General features: G+C 41.5%; 1 protein-coding gene across 3 annotated transcripts in view; it reads right to left on the bottom strand.

The window, feature by feature from the left end:
- Positions 1-8,243: 8,243 nt before the first annotated feature.
- Positions 8,244-10,231, bottom strand: part of PLCG2 (phospholipase C gamma 2) — a 178,130-nt gene continuing 176,142 nt past the window's right edge. For all 3 annotated transcript variants that reach the window (XM_019012688.4, XM_055366757.2, XM_055366758.2), the window contains 2 exons: positions 9,639-9,823; positions 8,244-8,580 (listed from right to left, as the gene is read on the bottom strand). In XM_019012688.4, the coding sequence (XP_018868233.1) occupies positions 8,538-8,580; positions 9,639-9,823 (228 nt within the window). In that variant the 3' untranslated portion in view covers positions 8,244-8,537. The remainder of the gene's footprint in view (positions 8,581-9,638; positions 9,824-10,231) is intronic.

Below are 10,231 nucleotides of genomic sequence, written 5' to 3'. Positions count from 1 at the left end.
TTTTATCCTCTTTAGAGTTTTTTCCCTAGCTTCTAAGTTAAAGCGTAGATCATTTATTTTCACTTTTTCTCATTTTACAATAAATGCATTTAAAATTCTAGTATTTTTTTTCTGGGCAGTTCTGTCCCTTTCCTGAAATACTTTTGTCCCTTCCCTAACGTATTCCCTAAAAATATTTTAGAAATAGCTTTTAAACTTTGCGATCATAGGACTTTTGGGGGGCATCTTTTTGTTTGTGATTTTCATGTGGCGCCAAGTTTAATCTTGTATTAGAGCAATTAAAATTGTTTCCCGCTCTGTGGCTTGTTGTACAGTCAATATTTGTAAATGTCCTGTGTTTGAAGAAAATTTGTATTTTCTGGATCCAAAATTTACTCTGTGTTTGCAGAAGCCTAATGTGCCTTTGATCAGGCTGGTGACTTGTGTTTTTCAGATTCTCCTTATCCTTGTTTTGTGCCTTCTTAATCTGTGCTGTTCTGAGAAAACACTCTGATCTCCATCTATAATTGTTAACTTGTTGATTTTTGTTCTCCCACTCTGCTCTGTGCTTCTCAAAGCTATGTTGTGAGACACGCAAAAGCTTGGGTCCTTCACTATTGGCTGGTGCAGTATTACTGTTACAATTGTAAAACATTGCCCTTCTTAGCGATATCAACCTTGATTTTGTAACTTGTCTGATATTAGCAATGCTGCAGCAGCTTTATTTTTAATAGAATTTGCCTGATACGTTTTTTACATAACTTTGTTTTTTGTTCCTTTTTTGAAAATAAAAATGAAAAAAGGAAAGAATAATATAACAGCCACTTTTCACTCCCCAGAATAATTGGCTAACATTTTGTGCCGTTTTAGTCTTCCTTCCCACTCCCTCGCCCCTGCCATCTTCCCCACCGCCTTCTTCCCCACTCCGCCACCCCTCTCACCTCCGCCCCACCTTTCCCCTCTCATTTCCCTCCTCCCCTCTCTCTCATTTTCTTTCTTCTTCTTTTTTTTTTTTTTTTCTTGTGCAGTGGTACAGTCTCGGCTCACTGCATCCTCCGCCTCCTTGGTTCAAGCGATTCTCCTGCCTCAGCGTCCGGAGTAGCTGGGATTACAGGTGCGCGCCACCACATGCCTGGCTCATTTTTGTATTTTCAGTAGAGATGGGGTTTCACCATGTGGGCCAGGCTGGTTCTGAACTCTTGACCTCAAGTGATTGACCCACCTCAGCCTCCCAAAGTGCTGGAATTACAGGCATGAGCCACCGCACCCAGCCTCATTTTCGTTATTATTATTTTTTATTTATTTTTATTTATTTATTTATTTTTGAGACAGAGTCTCACTCTGTCGCCCAGGCTGGAGTGCAGTGGCGCGATCTCGGCTCACTGCACGCTCCGCCTCCCAGGTTCACGCCATTCTCCTGCCTCAGCCTCCCGAGTAGCTGGGACTACAGGCCCCCGCTGTCTAGCTATTCATCTATGGACAAGAAAGCTTGAGTATGCCGGTATCCCTTTTTTGGTAGAGCAGGCTGCATTTACATTTGTGTCAAGCAGAGCAACACTTCCCGCTCTCTAAAAAAGAAAGAAAACCCATACTGAAGCTGAAACTACCTCTCCCTGCCTCGGTCACATGGCCTTTGCCTTCCCCGCTATGTGACTCATTCCTTGTCTTGACATTAAGATGTTCCTTTCAGTCCATTTTTATACCTGTATTATCTACTTAGCTGTGTGTATGTTGGAAGCAGTTTTATGTGCAGTTTTTAAATATGTGTAAATGGCGTCACTGGGTAGCACTGTTCTGTATTTTCCCTTTTCTCACACGATATTGTGTAAACGTATCCATGTTACATATATGGGCTCTGTTCCACCCCACTTAACCTCCTTATACTATTCCGTCTTACACATATCCCGCATTTTATCTATATGTCTCTCTACTAATTTATACCATTTCACTCTTCTCTTTGCTGTGTGTGTGTGTGTGTGGCTGCTTTCACTCAACTTGTATGTGTGTGATCCATCCACGCAGTTACTGTATGTGTATATCAACTCTTCTGTAGACGGACATTTAAGGCTCTTTTCAGTTTTTGCCTATTGTGAATAACAGTACTACGAACACTCTGTATATGTCTTTTGGTGTGCATATATATGCTTCAGTATTAGCTATATATTTAGGAGTGGAATTGATGGGTTTCAGGGTGTGTATATGTTTAATTTCAGCATAGACTGTCATACATTTTTTACAATGTAGTTTTGTACTAATTTACACAAGTGTGCCAGGTGCTCTACATTCTTGCTAACACATTAGGCTTTTAATTTTTGCCACTCTAGTAAGTGAATAGTGGTATCTCATGGTTCTAATTTTCATTTTTCCCATAGGAATCATGACTGAACTTTTTCCTACACATTATCAGCCCTTTGGATATACTCTTGGGAGGTGCTTATTCATGAAATATGCTTTTTTTTTTTTTTTTTTTTTGAGACGGAGTCTGGCTCTGTCACCCAAGCTGGAGTGCAGTGGCGCAATCTTGACTCACTGCAAGCTCCGCCTCCTGGGTTCACGCCATTCTCCTGCCTCAGCCTCCCGAGTAGCCGGGACTACAGGTGCCCGCCACCACGCCGGAATATGCCCCTTTTTCTCAAATGGATTGTCTTATTCTTATTGACTTGGAATGATGGAGTTATTTTTTGGCTGAGGTCTTTTGTCAGATACATTATTGCAAATATCTCCCTCTACTCTGTGGCTTGTCTTTTCTCTCTGTTTTCTTATTGTATCTTTTGATAAAAACCAGTTTTGAATTTTAGGGGAGTCAAATTTAGCAGTCTTCCTTCAGGGATACTGCTTTTGCAGTTTTGTTTAAGTAACCTTTCCCTACTCCGATGTTGTGAAGACCTTCTAGAAATATTGTTTTATCTTTCATATTTTGATCTATAATCTAACTGACTTGATTTTTGTGTGTGGAGTAAGATAGAAGTCAGATTTCACATCCATCAGTGATGCTGAAATAAATTTAATAGATATAAAACTGGTAAAACCAGTGATCAGTATCCACAAGGGAATGATCAATGGAATCTCCACAGGACACAGTTTGCATTTCTATGGACGGGAATAATTTGCATTATTCGGACAATAAAACGTGGAGAAACCCTATAAAATCAGATAATCTGGATAGCTGATAACCTATACTGTATGTATATATATTGTTCTTTGCATTCTCCTTTAAACAAGCTGGAACATCTCACTGGTTCCTTTGTTAATTAATAAGATTTCTGACATATGTTCATTTTATATCTTTATGAGAGTTATGGTTGTATCCATTTAAAAAGTGGTCATTTGGCAGTTCTCATTTCATCTTTGCTTTTTACTATTCCTTGCTCATCTTCTAATGCAGAGGTTTGTCATAGGCTATTATTAAATCTTTGGACCAGGGTAACTAATCCAACCACTGGGGGCTGGGGGTTGGGGGTCAGAGGTATGAGATACAACATGGCTTCCTGTGGACCAGGGATTGTTGGCAAGAAACGCAGTGATTGACAGTTCTAGGGAGCCTATCACTCAGCTGAGAAATACAGGGACTTACTATAAGGTCCTTGCTCCTTCCAACACTAAACATTCTTTCAAAACTGATAAATTGAAGAGCACTCAAGTATTAATCTTACAAACTTGAGTTTCAACACAGAGTGAGTTTTTGCCGAAGATAAACCTGTAACCTAAAGAAACGTGGGATAAATAGGATAGTAAAACACATTTCAAAAAGTAACTGTAACTCTACCTATCTCATGACTAAATTATTGTGTGTGTGTGTGTGTGTGTTTTATTTGGGAATATAAAAGGTGAATAGCAGTTTTTAAAAAAAGTTCTGGGCAGATTGCTATATTCATTCAGATGAAACTTTTATTTTTCAAAATGTGATACAGCTGTTTAATTTTCACATTAGCAATAGCCAACATCTGTGTGACTCATTCACTTAATTCTCTATGTACACAAAGCACATACTATTTATATAAAAAATAAATTAAGCTTTAATAATGAAACACAAGTTTACAAATGCAGCTTCTTAAGGCCTAATGAAAAATAAGAAATGTGGAAATTTCTGAGAGGCAGGATCACTGGAATCTGGTTCTTCAAAAAGAAAATATTTTGAAAATTAAAAACCAGGGACAAATTATTGAGTATTTTTAAATGCCAATTTTGTAATTCTGTAGAATTCCAAATCTAATTATTAACTTTTTGTTGGTTAGAAGATAGCTTTTACGGTTGGGTTCAAAAAGTTAAATGTCACACAGGTTGAAGGTTAAGTTATTTTCCTTTTAAAGTTAAAAGGGTTGAGGTCCTTTTTAGCCATCCTTTTTGCTTCCAAATACAATTCATCACTTAGTGGCCCTAGATCGGCAATCTTAAGAGCTTGTTTGGAGGTTCTAGCAGGGGAGAGCAGCTACTCGTATACCCTTGACCGAAGACTGGTCCTCCTCTATCGGGGATGGTCGTCCTCTTCGACGGAGCACGCAGCTTCGGGAGGGACACACGTGGAGCGGTGAGGTAGGAAGGGGACACCCACCTAGCCAGCCAGATCAGCCGAATCAACCCTGGCGATCAATGGGGTGACAGATGTCGCAGCCAGATCGCCCTCACATCCGATCAGCAATCTTAACATTTTATGCTCAGATACCTCTTAAGTGAATTTTGAAAATCTCTGTATCTTCTTGCACATTGCTATGTTGACATCTAAAATTTCTCATTATAAATAGCTGCAAAGTGCTGGCATACCGTAGGCACTACATGTTTAAATAAAACTGTTGTATTACTTTTTAAATTTAGCCCAGGAGGTTCTTAATATAAGTTATCTGATAGATACTATGATCTTTTTAAAAATTTTATCAACAGGGCCATTTTTTTATGATCAGTCTTACCTGGAACAAGGCAATTTTTAGTACCAAGGAATGCCCCACTTTTCCTTTTACTCCTTGAATTTGTATTTTCATACCACTTCTCCCTCAAAATTTTAGCCTAATAAATTTTTGATTTTTATCTTATTTAATTCTATCTCTGTACCAAAAGTATTATATAGTATCCTATAATCCTAAGGCTGTAAGCCTTTAAAATTTTCCTCTGGATTGAGCTGAATCAATAAACACATAGCCCAAATTTCACTAAATTATTAAACATAGTAAAACTTCTTTGGAAATGTATCACTTAAGAAGATAAAAAGGGCTTTTCTCCACAATTATTTCATTTATGTAGATTGATAACATCTTAAGATTGAGCCAAAGTTCATTATCAATTCTATTTTCCATTTTCCATTTCATTTATGGAGATGTTGATCCTTGTTCACATAGGTACATCAATGGGAACAGAAGCTTTATGATAGCAGAATCACTGAATTCTTCCAACCCCTTTGTCGTTACATGCTAAGAGACTCAGAAATCTACAGGCTGTTCCTCCCACTTTGTGGAAAGCAAAAAACTTGGAACCACCAGAAAAACTTGGAAAATCCATTTGCAAAAAGATTTGTGCCCTGTTGATAAGTCTTTCACTTTCCAAATATCCACATTTTGAATTTTACACCTTGGGACATGCTCTACAATAAGACTAGAAGTGGAGAAAGCCATATTTTCTTTTGTAAGGTGAGAAAAGGGCATTTTCTCAGGCAGATGAATCTTAGAGAAGAATATAACAGGAAGATGAGGCTCTGAACACTGCTCCCCTGAGAGTACTGGACTCTGTGTATTCCTTGGAAAGCTCTGGTATACTCCCAGGGGTAAGACTAGCTTAATCTAAAGGCCACTGGCCGTGGCGACTTAAGTTTAGATTTTTACTAGGTCACAAAGCATACGAAGTATTAGACCATGTTGCCCGGCTGCCTTCTTAATAGAGCAGTAGGTCTTCAAATGTGTTCCACTATAGATAAGTCCCATGAGACACTTCTGGCAAAAAGATTCTGAGATCGAATTTGGAAAACAAGACCCTCTACACCTTTCACTCCTGCACATCTAGTCTCACAGTAGAAAAACTATTTATTTAGCTTTTATAACCTAAGTTTCCCAAACTCACAAGGCCTAACCAGCCTCCCCACTTTATTTTTCCATGTAATAACCAATATTCTAAATAACACACTTAGGAAAATGGTGAACAAAAAGAATGTACTACATATGCAGTGGTGGTTTTGATCTATCAGTGCTGCTTCCATCTTTCAGAACGTGCCTGTTACTAGTCTTCTTGGCCTGGATTGGCTGTGCTTTAACAGTCATGTAGGAAGCATATCTCAGCTAGATACTGAAGTTATGTAGCATCACATAGACTCTGGGAAGAGCCATCATACCATGTGTGCCTTTCCTGAGAGAATCAGTCCCTAACACCACCAAGAACCAGATTAACGTGTTACTCTGTCAAGGACAGGAGGAAAGAACCGAAGAAAGTACTCTCTCATGGTGGATTCCAGTTGTAGCACCAGGAGAAGGAGACAGTTTTAGGCAGAGGGTTCTTCCCAGCACCATTTATGTCATAATCCCCTGACTTCTCTTTGGCCACACATGGATTTTACACAGCAGCAGCTGGAGAGAGGCTTAGCTTCTGCTTCCTATGCCGCCATATGTCAGTTTCTTTGATATGGTAGCAAAAAACCCATTTGGGCAGAAAGGGGATGCAGGCCTTAGCACTGTGGCTTTAAAGTAGAATGAAGTGAGGAGCTGAAAGGAGGTAATGACAGCAACACCTGAGCTCTGCTGTGTGGAAGTCATAACAGACCTGAGAGGGGTTGGGGGAGATGCCAGGTGCAATAAATAGGTTCTGGTGGCTACCTGGCCAAAGGCTAATGGGGCCCTGGCTACAGAGTGCCTGCAGCACTCATCCCAGTGCCTTTCTCACCTAGCCTTTCTTGAAAGTTGCTTTGAACATCTGCCACTAAGAGGAATGTTCTTTCTTCAGTTGCTGACTGCCAAATAAAATAGCAACTCCCAGTTGGAGGAGTAACTGGAGTGATAGCACCAGATAACAGCCCTTCCTTGGCCAGACTGCTATTCCCTGTATTCCTGGCTTCAAGCAAGGTAAATGCCTTTCTTTTAGGAGCTTGTGGATGGAGATGATTGATGAGACCCATAGCTTTTTGTTTAACATCACACCCCCAAATCTTGGCACTGTATTTGGCATGTGGAGGTGATCAGTAAGTTTTTGTAGAGTGAAGGGACCAGAAGGATCTTCTGGTCAGAGCCTGATTTGTTCTGCCCTACTTTTCAGCAGTACATGCCTGCTAAGCCCAGCATTTCAGGTAACAAGAGGAGGGTCAGATGGGTTTCTAGGGGCCAGTTCCATCCACATCAAACATCAGGCTTACTGCTGGTTTATTCTTCCCCACCACAGCCATTGTTTTTCACAGTTACACTCCTTTTCCCATCAGTTGTAAATTCACTCACTGAGAAATTGTGACTCTACCAACCACCTCCCTTCCCAACCCAGCACTCTCCTCTCCTTTAAAAAGCCATATTACATCATTGGTATGTATTAACATCTTAAAATGCAGAGGTGTAAAGCCCTGGCCAGCCGCACATACTATCACGAACTAGGTAGATTTGCCCCAAGGGAGATGGCTGCATTTGAAATTTTCTGTAACACCCTAATGCTTAGCCCATTAAAGCTCAGCTTGCTGCTCCAGAAAACTGGGTAACCCAGAGACATTTCGCCATCAACCTAACTTTTGTCTACCTCTTTCAAGCAGCAGTTGACCTCTTGCCTGTGGAGAGCTGTGGACCAAGGGCCATTCCAGCAGCCTCCCAGCCAGTTCAGTAGGGCCATGAGGGACTAGTGGGGCCAGAGCCTCCCAGCAGCTGGCAGAGCCAGGGGCAAGTGAGAACCTGCCCCTACAGCAGGGCTCTGGTCTCTCTGATGGGCTTTTTAAAACAAAGAGGCCCCAAGATTCCTACCTCCATCCCAGTAACTCTAGTCACAAAACAAGCTGTCACCATTAATTAGAAATTGTCTTAATGAACAGATCCCATCACTCAGCCATTTTCTTGTGGACTGCAGCAGGCAGCCGGTGGTAGTTAAAGTACATTGAACTGAGCAGGCTGCCTGTGGGTAGGGCTTCTCTTTGGGCCCTTATGGAATCATTTGCCTTTGAGTTAAAATCCTTTTCAGAATCTCATGAATAGTTTCTTACATTTCCAGCTCATCTTCCACGGACATCAGTTACCTGGATCATTAGAGGTAGAATCTTCTTGGCCAGAAAAGAAATCCTGTTCACTGTACAGGTCGTGCAACAGAAGGCTTAACTGATCAAGGTTTTCATTGCTTTTATTCAATGAGGTTTGGAACATGAGAGGCCAAAAATGAGGAGCACATTTTGGGGAATCCTCTATAAAGAATATAAGTTAAGAAAGTTGTCCAAGATGAAAATAATAGGAAATTACCCCAACTCATGCCAGTTGGGTCTTAAGAAATGTCCTTGATGGCAGGCTTGAAGAAAAGATGTCACAGATTAGCGTCTTCCCAGAGTGTGAATAGGGCACATTCTCCTACATGCAAACACACATGCGCACACACACAATACCCTTACACACATACCCCAGCTCCTATGAGTAAAACTTGCTGTTGCTGACTCTCTTCTCTCTTAACCTGAAATAAAACAGATTTCACCATCAGCAGTGGGGCATGAGAAATGGGCTATGTGCTGAACTCTAACATTTCTCTTTCTGTACATTTGCCAGTCATTCATAGCTGGATGGTATAGGGCTGAGTGTCAGAGAGGCAGACTCCAAGTTCCTGGTAAGACATTGAGACTCAGGTTAAATCTCCTCAATGGTAAAATAGAGTAAGAGCTACTCTGCAGGCTGACATGAAGATTAAATGAGAATAATGTGAGTAAGGGAGGCAGCACAGTTTCTCGTTGGTGGCTAGTATTAGGATTTTTGTCTGGATGATTCTTTCTTAGAAGATTTAGACATATTATGAAACACTTGGCAACCCCGGCTGCCCCGCACCCCATTACATGCCTGTAGCACAACCAGAAGCATCCCTGTTGGGGGATCTTGACCCAATCTAGAGCCGCTGGACTAGCCCATTCTTGGGAACACAATAAGTACTCCTTAAAAGTCAGTGGTCATCATTTATTTTCACTATTAAATTGAAGTGTCCTTCTAGAGGAAACAGTTCTACTTAGGGGAAGTGGCAAGCGCCTAAGGTATTACTGTAGGTTAATTTCTAGAACAAAGAGAACTAGAGTCAAGGGTGCCAAAGGATTTTTTTTTTTTTTTTTTTTGACAGAGTCTCCCTCTGTTGCCCAGGCTGGAGTGCAATGGTGTGATCTCGGCTCACTGCAAGCTCTGCCTCCCAGGTTCAAACGATTCTCCTGCCTCAGCCTCCCAAGTAGCTGGGATTACAGGCGCCCACGATCATGCCCGGCTAATTTTTGTATTTTTAGTAGAGACAGGGTTTCTCCATGTTGGGCATGCTGGTCTTGAACTCCTGACCTCAGGTGATACAACCGCCTCAGCCTCCCAAAGTGCTGGGATTACAGGCATAAGCCACCATGCCTGGCCTGTGAGCCACCATGCCCGGCCAAGGATTTCTGAAGAAAGCAACTCAGAGGGCTTTCCGGAAGCCTGGCCCGTGGTGCCCATCATCACTGTGCCTAGAGACCCCCCAAAAGTTTGCAGGTGGAGGGGCTGACCTACCTCTTGTTGCATTTTTCCTGGTACAGTTGGAGCTGGTTCTCATTAACACTGAACTCTTTAACCAGGGCATCCCGGTTGGCATTGCGCAAGTTCTGGTGTGTGTCATACAGAAAGAGCTGGTTGTTCAGTTCTTCTTGCCGCCTCCTCAGCTGGCGACAGGAGGAGTAAAGTTCCTCTTCGCTCTCCTGGAGGATGCAGGGGAGAGAACAACCATGTGGTGACTACACCTTCCAAACCAAAATGTGAACCTGGCATCTCACAAGCATGCCCAAAGGGAGCATGGGGCAGAAGTTTTGCAACTTGGATTAGCCCAGAAGAGCCAGGGCCTATTTTAACCAAAGAAAGATAAAACACAATTATTTATTGTGTGGGAAGCAAGCAGTTTAAAAAGTGCTTGGTCTTTACACTGTTGCTTTATTGCAAAACATTGAAATAATGACGGCATTTCCTGTAGATCCTATTTCTTAATCTAACCCGGTTTTCCCTTGGTCTACATGTCACCTTCTGGCCTTTATCTGACTGCAAAAGTGTCTAAGCAGCTGCATGCTTAAAGTGGAACCCAGCAGAGGAGAAAAAACAGCATGACATGAGAA

This window comes from Gorilla gorilla, chromosome 18, assembly GCF_029281585.2.
Source record: "Gorilla gorilla gorilla isolate KB3781 chromosome 18, NHGRI_mGorGor1-v2.1_pri, whole genome shotgun sequence".
NCBI classification, from domain to species: Eukaryota; Metazoa; Chordata; class Mammalia; order Primates; family Hominidae; genus Gorilla; species Gorilla gorilla.
This window is presented reverse-complemented; position numbering and strand designations above follow the sequence as displayed.